The sequence below is a fragment of the Polistes dominula genome, unplaced genomic scaffold (genome assembly GCF_049000335.1).
Source record: "Polistes dominula isolate Pdom_NZ unplaced genomic scaffold, Pdom_raw_medaka contig_37, whole genome shotgun sequence".
In the NCBI taxonomy this organism is placed as follows: domain Eukaryota; kingdom Metazoa; phylum Arthropoda; class Insecta; order Hymenoptera; family Vespidae; genus Polistes; species Polistes dominula.
Window position 1 is genome coordinate 980,229 of NW_028301169.1, and position 14,289 is coordinate 994,517.

The following is a 14,289-nucleotide window of genomic DNA, read 5'->3' on the forward strand; positions in this document are numbered from 1 at the left end:
TTATTATTTACGTACTAGAACAAAAAGAAAAGAAAAGAAGGAAATTTTAATAGAAAACAAGAATTTCAATGATTAAATGAAATATTAAAAAAATTGTTTATGACAAGTCCAAACTCGTCTCTGTTGTTGCCAAAATTGAAGAATAAAAAAATCATGATAGATCAAATTAGTCATCAAAGTTAGATACAAAGTCATACTGGTATATTGAAACTTTTTTTTTCTTCTATTACTACGTAGAATTTAATCAAATAATTTTTTATGAACTCGACAAAAATGCCGAATGCAATTTCAAATATTTTACGATAGTTCAGTGAAATAGGAAAATATTTGAATCATCTGATAGGAATGCACAAATATATATATATATATATATAGACAAATATGTTAGTTTGTTCGGAAAATAATTTCGTATTTTTTTGACACAATTTTGCAATTGGTTAATGAAAATTGGCAAATAACAACACGTGCAAATTTGTTAAGAGTTGAAATTTATCAAATGAAACTATTTATTAAACTCACTCGAAAATCCTAAGTCTAATTTCGATACAAAAATTGTTTTCATTTTCGCACAAAAAAAACAAAAAATAAAACGAAATTATTTATCGCACAATCCACAATACAAAGTTTGAAATTATTTCAAACAAATGAACAAAATTATAATAGACACACACACACACACACACACACAAACATATTAATAATAACACAATTAAACTTGAACATATTGTAAATCAAATGAATTAACTTGAGAGTAATAAAAAATGTAAAAAAAAAAGAACAAATTAAAATTTCCAACAAACAATTCAACAAAACACAAATTCAAACAAAAAAACCAAAAGGTATCAAAGTAATTCATTAATTTTCTACTTTTCTAACATAATAAATATATTTTATTATGCAAACAATGTAGAAAATTAATGAACAATAAGACCAAGTAAAAAAAAAAAAAAAAACACAAAGTCACCCTTAAGTTTCAATCCTTTCAAATGATCATCAAAATTTCAATTAACGAAGTTAAGTAAAACAATTGGGGCTGGTAAAAACAAAGAAAACTACAAAATTAACTACAGAAATATACACACACACACACACATACATATCCATATACATATTCACATATACATAAAGAAAGATAGATAGAAGTAGGTGTAATTGGAATGTAGGCCGTGTCCTCGAATAGAATACGTGGAAAGGTAGAAGAAGAAGAAAAAGAAGAAGAAGAAGAAGGGGAAGGGGGGTGGAGAAAGGTTTGACGAGGAATATATCGGACGACACAAAAGGGGGTAGTTTTGCCCGAGAAAATGAGGAAGGGGTACAAAAAATCAGGCGACTAAAGCTGACTGTTGTACAACCCTGTTTTTTTTGTTGCTTCATTTCTTTTTTTTTCTTTTTTCTTTCTTCCAGTTCATTTCACTTTAATCATCAATTATTAACATTCATCATCATCATCATCATCATCATCATCATCATCATCCTATTTGTTCACGTGTCACAAAAAAAATGTTGAAAAAGAACACACTTATTGGGGATTATTAACATGAATAATAATATTTCTTAGTAATATCGCGTGAGGTCTCTGTAGTCAAATTCGCCGGCAACGCCGTTAACGTTGATTGGTTGAACGATTTGATCGGTAGTGGGGGGGTTCGTCGCAAGCGCAGAATTGGAAGCTTGCGCGTAAGCGCCGAATCAATAAGAACTCAAAGCAAATGAAAGAGAGAAAGAGAGAGAGAGAGAGAGAGAGAGAGAGAGAGAGAGAGAGAGAGAGAGAGAGAGAGTACAGGTAGGTCGTCGTCGTCGTCGTCGTCGTCGTCCTCGTCGTCGAGGTTGTCGTTGTCGTAGTCGTGGTTGTTGTCGTTGTCCTAATCGAGAAGGAAACGCGGCTGTACGTTTTTGGTAAACCTCCTCCTTCCCCCACCACCACCACCATCACCACCACAACCATCATCATCACCATTGGCACCGAGAGAGAAAGCGCATATTTAATTTTCAGAATAAAACAGATAAATATTTGAAAAAAAGACAAATAAATAAATAAATAAAAAAAAAAAAAAAGAGGGGGGAGGGGAGAGTACAGTGAGTGAAAAAAAGAAACCGCTGCGCGAAATTGCGGGGGTGGGGGGGAATGAAAAAAAAAAGAAACCAAAACTTTGGCGTCTTTTCGCGCGCGCATAAGACGACCGACCGACCAATCGTCAGGGGAGAGTGGAGGGGAAAATTGAGAAAAGGATTAAGGATAAAAATCATCCCTCTCTAACTATCCCCCCTCCCTCCATCCCCCCTTTTTTACGTGGTATCCACCATTTGTTTTTCTTGTTTTTTTTTTCTTTGGTGTCGTTTGTACATCCGAATTCATCGGTGTTTTCAAAATTTCTCCGATCTCACTGTATTTTTCTTCAAAAATCGAAACTTAAGTATTAGAGACTAAACTACACTAGTGAGTGAGTTAGTGTGAGAGAGAAAAAGAGAGGGGGTTGGTGAGGGGAGGTGGTGATGTCTCGCCCGGTGAAACATCCGTAACGATCCAGACCGGATGGACGCACCCCGAGACTCGCGTGGCACAAGTGTCGATAATATTCTTTCAAATTATTGTTAAAACAATATTTCATCATTGTTTTATTATTATTATTATTATTATTGTTATTATTATTATAAATTATTGAAATAATTGTTGTTTGTTGTTGTTTTTTTTTAATTTATACGAATAATCTTCATAGTTGTCGTTGTTGTCGTGGTGGTGGCAATGATGGTGGTGGTAGTTGTGTTGTTCGAGTGAAAGAAAATCGATTTGAAATATTTTGTTTAATCATTGAGACAGTTTGTATTTGTTTTTTTTTAGTCGAAATTTTGTTGAAGAGGATTCATGAAATATGAACGAACCAATTGAATTGATGATTTAATCAATTATTATAGTGTGTGCGTGTGTGTGTGTGTGTTAATTGATATAATTGACAGTGTTGTATTATTGAGAAAGTAATCAAAGATTGAGAATTCATTTGGTGTTACAAAAAGAAGAAGAAGAAGAAGAAGAAGAAGAAAATTTTGAACAACAACATGGACTCGTCGTCATTTTCGTCGTCGTCGTCGTCGTTGTCGTCGTTGTACACCTCGTCAGCAACCTTTTGTGTTCCTTCGGACCATCGTCCGTCCATTTCTTCTTCGAACTCACATTAATAATAATACATACACAACATACAAAGTGAATCATCAGAAAATTTTGTATTATTCTGTGAAATTTAAGCTTTCCCGAACAAAAAGGGGGATGAACAATCATAGAACCATCTTAACATTTGAGAATTAAAAATATTAAAATCAACAAAAGAGAGAGAGAGAGAGAGAAAGGTTGAACAAAACCCAACCCAACCTTTTGAAAATAATAAACAAATCAATGTGTGTCAGTTCAGGAAATGGGTTTACTGCAAGCTCGAGTTATTTGGACATTTTGTGTCAACAGAATTGAATGATAAAACATAATTTGAATTTGTAAAGTGAAAATTCTGGAAAATAGAAGAAAAAGAGAAAGAAAAAGAGAAAGAGAGAGAGAGAGAGAGAGAGAAAATATAAAATTGAAATTTGATGAAGCAAAGAAGAAAAATCAAACACGTATGATTCCATCATTCTATATCATCCAATAAGATTTGTGATTGATAGAAAAAGGGCGCGTGTTTTATCCCCTGTATATTCGTTTCCCCCACCATTACCACCATCTCACTACCACCACCATTAACACAACCTTCTCCATTTTCCACCCACCCCCTGTCTCTCTCTCTCTCTCACACACACACACACACACATACACACTTTATTTCTTCTTTCTCTTTCATACACCAGACGCACTCTCATTAAATTTCCTATTCACAAATTGAAATAGGGTGAAGTGAGTGAGAGAGTTTGATTTATTTCTAATAATATTTGAAATAATTAAAGAAAATAGAAGAAAGAAGAAACAAATGATTAGAAAATTATTATTAATTAATGTATATTATAGATGTGGTGCCAAATTTAAATGAATTAAATTAAATAATATTAATAAGTAAAAGTTTTTCATAAAATTCGTTTTAAACGTAACGAAATCTTTGATAATAAGATTTTTGAAAAGAAGAAGAAGAAGAAAGAGAAGAAACAAAAGAAGAAGAAGAAGAAGAGGAAGAGGAGGGTTGTATTTAAAAAATACCTTCCCCTATACACACCCCAACCAATCAACCCCTTGTACCTGCAACAACATTAATTTGATTTTAATTTTCAATTTTGATAATAAGACTTTTGAAAAGAAGAAGAAGAAGAATAAGAAGAAGAAGAAGAAGAGAAATACACCCACCCCCTATACACACCCTTAACAATTAACCCCCGTGAATGCAATTGAATTATTTTTCATTTAATTTTCAATTGACACCAATTTTGTTTGGTGAATTGAGCAACTGTTGGCAAATTTTTGGGGATCTAATTCTTTGTGATCATTTGGCAAACTACCTCGAATTTCTTTTGACTGTTGCCATCTTGTCGTTTTCATCGGACATTGGATAGAAAAAGGGAAAGAAACGTAGAGAAAAAAAGAAGAAGAAGAAGAAGAAGAAGAAAAAGAGGGAAAGAGGTCGTACGATCATCTTCTCTCCTTGTTTCTCTTCTAACCGTTCTTGCGCATTGCGCAATATTTCCGTTCAAGCAACGGGGTTAACAAAAAAAAAAAAAAGGAAGAGGCAGGAAGAGGAAGAAAAGTGGTGCTAGTCGTGTAGAGTTGTGTAAAAGGGTTGCTTTTGGCTTGGGTTTTTTTTCCTGCTGAATTAGAGTAAACGGTTTTATAGAAGCAAAATAGAGAAAACAATAAAAAAAAAAAAGGCTCAAAAAGTGGTTATAAAAAAAATTTATTCTAAATCAAATAATTATTAAAAAGAAACGGGGGAGGGGTTGAAAACAAATGAACGTTCAAGAAGAAGGAAAACAATTGTAGAAGAATTGTGAATGATTTAAATGAAATGAAATAACAAATTCTTTTTTGTGCGAACGTCAATGAATAATTTTGAACAAAATTTAAAAACAAACACACACAAAAAAAAAACTAATTTTCAGTTGTAACTGAGATTTGAATGATTGTGAAGAAAATAAGAAATGAAATGAATTAAAGTAGTGTGATGAAGGTTAACAAAGAAATAAGGGGAGAGGATTAAATCTGAAAGAATAAGATTTAATTAAAAAAAATAAACAAATAGAAGACAAGATAAATAAATAAATAAATAAATAAACAAAAAAAAACATAAGTTATATATATATCTATATATATATATATTAATTCGCGACTGAGACTGCAATTGAGAAAGTTAACTTTTGTTCCCCCAACTGAGACTGTCGTCGTGTTCCATCCATATTTAACTCTTATTAAATAATTATTAAATTAAATTATTGCTATATAAAATAATCAATCGAATATGTATACATGATTTATGTGAAAGATAAAACAAAACAAAAAAAAGGAAGAATATTATTAAACAAAATAGACAGAAAAAAAAGAATAAAGAATAAGGATGAAAGAAGAAGAAGAATTCATAAAAATTTAAGTCAACGATTACATTTTACATTTTATACCAATATTTTACGAAACTAAATAATAAACAAAAAACAAAAAAAGAGGGGTTAACAAGAGTACACTGTTAACAGAAAAAAAGGTGTGAAAAAAAAACAACATAATCAAAATAATTGAGAGAACAAATACTATTCAATTGAACGAGAATATACTTGCAACTTGATCAGAACAAATTATAATTATCGTCATTAATAAATAAATAAATAAATAAGAAGAAAAAGAGGAGGACGTGATTTGTACGAAATTTAAGTATGATAATAATTCACACAGTTATTTATATTTATTGCCAATAAGTGTAACGTTTTAATAAATTTAATATATTCATCATTTTATCGATAACATATACATATATATATCGATTTATGCGATAGCCAGTGGAAAAAAAAATTAATATTCAGCACTCGAATGATAAAAGAGATAAACAAAAAGAAACAAACCCAAACCCAAAAAAAAATACTTTAAGATAATAATAAAAATAAACGGATGCGCACATGTTTGATAAATGTAATCATTTGCACAATTAGAAAAGCACGTAAAGAAGCAGAAAGTGAAAAAGATAGAAAGAATTATTAAAAAAAAAGGAGAGAATATAAACAAATATTTCTAAAGAAAATACAAAATACAAATATATACATACATACATATATACATATATCCTAAGAACACCAGTTTGAAGTTGTAATCGACGATAAATCAACCCAATTGTCTTTCAAAAATCGTCGACAAAATTCATCGACGTAATTCATTGATAAATAATCAATCAATCAATCAATCAATCAATCAAATAAAAAAAGAAGCCAAAAAAGCAGAAGGGGGTGAAAATAAGAAAGATTTAAAATCAGTGTAAAAAATATTCCGGCAAAATTCAGCTGTTCAAGGAAAAACTGTCCAAGTCCCAGCCTCCGGGATCATCGTCAAGGGAGGAAGAACAGATAGCGCTGAGGTTGGTTAAAGGTCAATTCGACGTGACTGAAGGGAGAACTAGTATTACTACTACTACTATTCCTACTACTACTACTACTACTACTACTAGGCTACCGCCTCCTGTGATAATAAGAAGGAAACATATACCGTTGTTGAAGTCGAGCAAACAGCAGCAGCAGCACCAGCAGCAGCAGCACCAGCAGCAGCAGCAACAGAGCTCGAGTGTACCGGATTCGAGTATTTCAGACGAGGGTCCTCAACACGTTGGACCAGATTCCAGCGACACCTCCGAGCAAACTCGAGATCGTCCCAAACTCCGAGATAAATCTCGAGGAGGAAGAGGAAGAGGAAGAGGAGGTGTCGTTGGAAGTACTACAAGTGGTGGTGGTCGTGGTGGTGTTGGTGTTGGTAGTGGTAGTGGTGGTGGTGGTGGTGGTGGTGGTGGTGGAACAGAAGAAAGTGGTGGTTGTAAAAAGGAAAAAAAAGAAGAGGAAGAAGAAGAGGAAGAAGAAGAAGAAGAGGAAGAAGAAGAAGAAAGAGGAATAGTAGTAATTGATCAAGATTTTCATCGTGAAAAATTGGAACAATTACGAAAGAGAACGCTTGTATCAAAATCTGCATCAACCAATGGCAACGTGAGATTATTTGGTGATAGTAGGACTACTACTAATAATACTACTACTACTACAACTACATCTAACAGTTCTTCGTCATACGACAGAGACATTCAGAGTTTGTTTAGCCGTCCTAGCGATAGTAGTACGTCCTCTGATATTCGTAAAGAATCATTATCAATCGGTTTTACGAGTGGTGGTGGTGTTGGTATTGGTGGTAATCGTGATAATAATAATACGACGACGACGACACTGGTACGTCAATTAGGTATTTGTAGAATAAGTGATAGCACATCGTCAGATCTTCAAGAGGAAAGTGAATTGTCATCTGAAGAAAGGGACGCATTGATAGAGGGTACAAGAACAAGTTTGAGCGTACGTCGTAATAAAAGTACCACAGGTAATAGGATTGTTAATAGATTCGGTGCTAGGAAAAGAGTATTGGGTGATAATTCAATGACAAGTTCTCCCAATACGGTTAAACAATATTATCAACAACAGCAACAACGCAAATCATTGGGTGGTACTTGTTCAATATTAAAATCAGCAACCGGTATTGGTATTGGTGGTGGTGGTGGTGGTGGTGGTGGTGGTGTTACGGAAATACTTGAAAACGATCGTAACGAGTTAAGGGATATATTTCCTTGCGAACAAGAACAACAACAACAACAACAACAACAACCACCAATTAACGAATCAACACCAACTACGTTGTCATTGGGTAGAAAATTGTCTTCTTGGACAAAAGAGGGTAAAGATTTATTGGTCAAGTCTGTATCATCGGCAAACACGCTCGCCCCAGCGACGATGACCTGCATCAAGTCCCCTAGAGCGATGTCGGAGCATCTCTTGGGGCAATTAGAAGTACCAGTTGTACCGCCCACCGTATTGGGTGCCCTACGCGTTAAAGGTGGTTCATTGAGAGAAGCTGAAAGAATTGACAAAATGACGGATGTACCTCGTCAAAGATGGAGCAGCGTTAGGGTCAAGGGTGGTAGCACCAAAAGTCTATTATTGGAGAATGGAGGACCTCAACCACCACCGCTTAAGGGTGCTCTTAGAAAAGAGGTATTATTAATACTAATACCAACAACAATTTTAATATTTCAAATTATAAAATCATTTTTTTTAAATTTTATTTCGACCAATTATAATTGTCATTAATTGACTTCTTCATTAAACAAACCACTTATCATGGCTTGTTTCAATCAACAATTCTAATTAATTATGATTCAAATTGAGATATAAGATATTAGATAGGGTTAATTTTCTATTCATTGGGTTTTAAAAAAAAAGAAAAATCTATGGAGTTTTCTCAGTGACCTAGACTTCGTATTAAAAGGTCACACCACGACCTTTTCCTTATCTTAACACGAACAGACAGAAATGTGGATTTTACCTTTACACTTGGCTACCTGTTATTTGTTATATCTACGATATAAGATGATAACCTTGTTTCTATTCGTTTGAATTTTTATTACATGATTGTACAGACGATATTACATACACTATCATAATATTATTTATATTTTCTAGTTATCATACTTGAAAATTACTTACTTAGTTACTACTACAGGGTGTACTATTATTAAAAAGGCTCGATTACTTTAACACACTATGTGCGTCTCGTTTAGATACACGATCGATTATTAGAAAACACACACATATACATACATACACACGTGTATTTATGTACACATGTGTATGTGTGTATAGTATAAAATACACTTTCGTTATTGAGAATAATTATGACGCTTCGTTTGATCTCAGTTATCGTTTTTTTATTTTTTTTATGCATCGATAAGTTCGAATACTTTTTTTTTATTTTGTTGTTGTTTCTTTTAATTCATTTTTTTTTTTAATATTTTTTTTTCTGTGAGTGTAATACAAGTAAATTCGATCAATATTATCATATAGATGAGATACCCATAAGATTGGGGTAAAGGTTTTATGATCTCTTTTTCTATTACGAAAATAGATTTTAGAGAATTGCACGATTTCGTGACTTGAAACGATTAAAGTGTAAACCACCCTCTCCCTTTTTTTTTTTGGATGAATGGCATTAGCCTTGAAACTTTTACGTTGCACGATTTTAAATTTATTTTCGTCGAGGAAACGTTAATGCACTTAAAATCTAAGGGAAAAGACCCCCGAATGACTTTTAAACGATTACTATAATATAACTTTCTATTCTTATCAATTTTTCTTCGTTATCATTTCTTTTTTTATTTTTCTGAGGTGTTAGGTTGAGATTTTTAAATGGAAGAGATCGTTTTAACTTTTCTTGTTTGGTATAATAGTTTATTTGATTGTATGAATTTATTTGTAGTAAAATTTAATTGTAATTTTATAGTAATTATTTGTGGTTGGTAATATTTTTAGTTGATTAGTTTTCGAAATTTTATGTTAGTTGGTAATTTAGTAAAATAAAATAAAAATAAAATAAAATGAAAATAAAATATTATAGATTTTAATAAAAATAATTAATTAAATATTTTATAATTTAGAATTTTGGAATGATTTTGGAAATTTTGTGTTAGTTGGTAATTTTAGTAAAATAAAATAAAAATAAAAATAATAAACGAAATATTTTCTATAATTTTCTATTGAAATATCTAATCAATCTATTTTGTATTCAATTATCTTATCAAATAAATTCCATTGAAACTATGATAATAATAATTTTACATTAATCGATTTAATCGATTTCTTTTCCTTATTTTGTTTTATTCTTTTTTTTTTTTTTTTTTTCTTTTACAGTAGTAAAACGAATAAAATACTTGTTAATACTCGAATAGAAGAAGAAATTACTCGATAATGTCAGATATAATGTTGATTTATAAAGAAACGTAAGAAGATAAGAAAATAAAATAGAAACTGTTTATAAAGAAAACATCATTGACGTTAACACGGTTTTCCTTTGGCAAATACTAACACACTATTTTCAAGATACTAAATACGTATTTCCATCGAACGTGTGTACAACTCGTTTCTTTCTTTTTCTATCTTCCTTTTCTTTTTTTTCTTTCTTCTTCCCTTTCCCAAAACCCCTCTCTTTCTGTTTCTGTCTCTTACTGTGTCTCTCTTTTTAGTACGCCTACTATTTTCAGGCTACCCTATATCATCTACCCACGAAAGATGCATTCTGTTAGTCTACTATCTTTGATGCAAGCATTGACCTTTGACCCTTTTATTTTAATCTTTTTATCTTTTATTATAATTCTTAATCTATTTATCTATTTATTTTTTTATATTTATTATATTATATTATTCATTTTTATATATACAAAATTTTATGTTAAATACTTATACTGTATTATATATCTTATACTTCTTCTTAATATATTTAAATTACGTGTCACATTGTTTGTCCGCAATGAACTCCTAAACTACTGAACCAATTTTAATAAAATTTTCCACACTGTATGCAGTTTCATCCAACTTGAAAGATAGAATATCTTAATATATATAAATTACGTGTCACGTTGTTTGTCCGCAATAAACTCCTAAATTACTGAACCAATTTTAATAAAAATTTTGTACACTGTGTGCAGTTTCATCCAACTTAAAAGATAGGATAGTTTATATCTCTGTTAGTTCGATAATATATATATTATAGTTTTAGTATGTTAAATATTGTTATGTTTTGTAATATTTATATATCATTACTCATAACATTGTACTAAACATAATTAAATGTTGCATGTTAGAAAGTTTTAGGCACACCTATCTCTCTCTCTCTCTCTCTCTCTCTCTCTTTCCTTTGATAAGAATTATTAATTTAATTCTACTTACATTTTTAATTCTCTCGAGATTGAGAAAAAATGAGTTTTGGTAGGTTGTAAATTATTAATGATAATATTTTTAATGAATAATTATTAATAGAATATGTCACCTAAACGTGCATGCATATAACACATTGCACATTCAATTTATACACGTGTGTATATAATTAATTAATATTTATTTAATAGATTCAAAATAGTTTATCTTAGATAATTTTATTAAATCAATATAATGTGTTTTGCACTTTCTTTCTTATTTTATTATTTTTTTTTTTTTTTTAGATTGTAAATTTAGAAATATGGTTAATGACAAGTTTGATTTATAATTATTATTATTAATGAAAAATATTGTTCTTGTTTTTTTTTGTATAATTATTCTATGAAGTAAAATTGATCTTTCAAATTTATTTAGTCGTTGAATTTAGGTTAGTATGATGATTCAAGTTTGGAAAAAGCAGAGTCATGTGAAATGCTATTTCCAGAATTGGTCCCTGGTTGAAATGGCAAAAGGAAGAAGAAACAAAAACAAAACTAAATCAAATTACTCGGAATTGAAATATAACACACACACACACACACACACACACACATGTTTCTTATAATTATAATTTAAAATCTTATACTCATGTGTCTGCTGTGTGTTTGTGTGTGATGTGTGTGTTTGTGTTTGTGTACATGTGTTCTGTTTCATATCCACCTTTTCTATGATAAAAATGATCAATGATTTTGTTATTTATGAGTTTTTATTTTTTTTATTTGCAATACTTGTTATTATTATTATTATTATTATTATTCACAATGATGTTAAATAAAACCTTTTTATGTGTGTTGATTTATTTTATGGGATTTGATTTCGACGAAAAATCAACACACATTATTCGTATCTAGTTTTGATTTGTACAAATAAACGAAATCTTTTATAGGTTTCCATAGTTTTGCAATAACGAATCATTTCGAAATGTTTTTTTTTTTTATTTATAAACGATTTATTATTTTAAATATTGTCGAAATGAAATCATTAATAATATTCGGTTGGATGCGTAAGAAAATTTATATACGTTCGTTCAAATATCTCTGGTTTGGAATATATATTTTTTTTCTTCTTCTTCTTCATATTTTTTTTTTTTTTTAGCCATTAATTACGACGATCTAATTCAGGGATACTCAAAAGTTTTCCATCTGGTGAATTTGTACGTGACACTTCTCATACTTTGAAAATAAAAAAAAAAATAAAAAAATAATAATGAAAAAAATCTGGATCAATTTATTTTAATAAGAAATTTTTTTTTTATAATTTACGAATAAAAACGTAATTATTATTATAATTAATAATATATTATAAAAAATTATTTAAATCATTAGAACAAAAATCAATTAAATTAATACGAAATGTGATGATATAAATCAATCGTTAAAAATTCTATTTAAATTATTCCGATTGGTTAAATCACAAAGAAATAGATTATTTATGAACAAAATTATTGAACAATAATCAAATTATTATTATAAACAATTATTTGAATTATTATTAAAAAAAAAAAAAAATCATCAAATAAAATAAAATAAACTAACTGAATGATTGGTTAAATCAAACAAAAGTGGTTCATTACGAAACAATAAAGTGTAATAAACGAAAAAACGTGTTTGTCATGTGATTGGATGAAATCGTATAAGTATAATGAAGTACAAAAGAAAAAAAGGGGTGAAAGTAAATAATAAAGAATGAAATAAAGTATCAAGGAGAAATAGGTGGGTGGAAATGGGGTCTGAGTTGGATTAGGTTGAATAAAAAAAAAAAGAAAGAAAGAAAGGAAGGAAGGGAAAAAAAAAGGGTGGAATGTAATAGATATCAGAGAATATAATCGAGACATAGGGATTAAGTAGTAGTAGTAGTAGTAGTAGTATTAGTAGTAGGGGATGAGATTTACAAAGACATTCAGCAAACAGTCTAGTGCTGAGTCAAGCTTTGACTGATATTACATGTGAAGTGTGTTTGTTTGGTTTCTATACATTTGGATTACCTGTCCTATTTCTATATTTGACGTTTACTATTTGTACGAATCATTAATCCTCTCATTGGTCAACTTATCATTGTATTCTATGTAACATTCGAATATATATATATATATAATAATCTTTGCTGACCCTTTTTTGCAACTTGAGTCTCATTTTTCTCAATTGTTCAACTTTGATAATTTTTTAAACATATTTAAATTTAATTTAAAGCTACAAAAATCTATATAGTCTTTTTAAGTAAGTATTAAAGAAGTCTCAGAAAAATGTTGATGTAAATCTATGCATTAGTTTTTTTTTTATAACAATTTTTCTCGTCCGGGTTCTTTGGACACGGGTGTGGTAAACGTGTTACTTCTGGAAGGGTGGATAAACAAAGGTTAAATTAATTATTTGTAAAATTAATTATGACAATATTTCGTTAATATTTAATTGAACCAAAACTACTTGCAAGCTTGCAATTTATTAAATTAAAATTTGTAAAATAAATTTAACAATATAAAATAAAAATACAATCCATTTAGTACAATTTCAATATTAAATATGTACCTTTTGATGCAACGTAAAATTAAAATTATAGGTACTATTATTTAATTTTTTTTGTTATACCATTAAAAACACAATTATGTTAATCGAATTTATAGTAATAATTAATTAATTATTTATAAGAATTATTACAACAATATTTTTAATATTAAATTGAACCACAAATACTTGCAATTCTTAAATTAATATCTCAAAGATAATTTAATTTAATGTTAGATTATTAATTTATAAAAATAATAACGCAACAATAATTAAATATTAATATAAACCAATAATTATTGCAATATTTTAAATAAACATTCTCAAAATAAATTTTACAAAAAAAAAAAAGAAATAAAGTATAATACATTTAATACAATTTCAAAGTAAAATACATACGAACTTTTGGTGCAACCTAAAATAAAAAAATTAATTTATAAAAACAATTACACACACAACACTATATATATTAAAATATATTAATATTAACCAATAATTATTGCAATATTTTCAATTACTATACAACACAATTTCAAAGTGAAATATCAACACAATAACTGCAAATGAACTTTCGTGATTAAACCTAATATTAAAATGAAACATTCCTGTTCCTGACGTATGGGATGTTTACTAAGTTCCATTCCCCATTCCTCTCCCCATCATTTCTTTTTTTTCTTGTTAAAAATGGAAACGAGTATAGAATGAAGATCCATGATAAGTAACAGAACATAAATTTCATCTGGTACCACATAAGAAAAGTGGGGGCAGGCAAATGTTTTTCGAACGCATCATCAGACCACCACCTCTAACTTGTTAGCTTGTTAACTTGCTTGCTTCCTTGGTTGGTTGG

General features: G+C 29.6%; 1 protein-coding gene across 13 annotated transcripts in view; it reads left to right on the top strand.

Moving 5' to 3' along the window:
• Window positions 1-14,289, top strand: part of sei (potassium voltage-gated channel seizure) — a 129,948-nt gene that overhangs the window by 74,060 nt on the left and 41,599 nt on the right. Inside the window, exon 1 of one of the 13 annotated variants that reach the window (XM_089179124.1) lies at window positions 7,573-8,184. The exons of the other annotated variants lie outside the window; for them this stretch is intronic. Within the exon in view, the coding sequence (XP_089035250.1) occupies window positions 7,573-8,184 (612 nt within the window). Of the gene's footprint in view, window positions 1-7,572; window positions 8,185-14,289 lie in introns of those variants that run through there. 13 annotated transcript variants of the gene reach the window in all.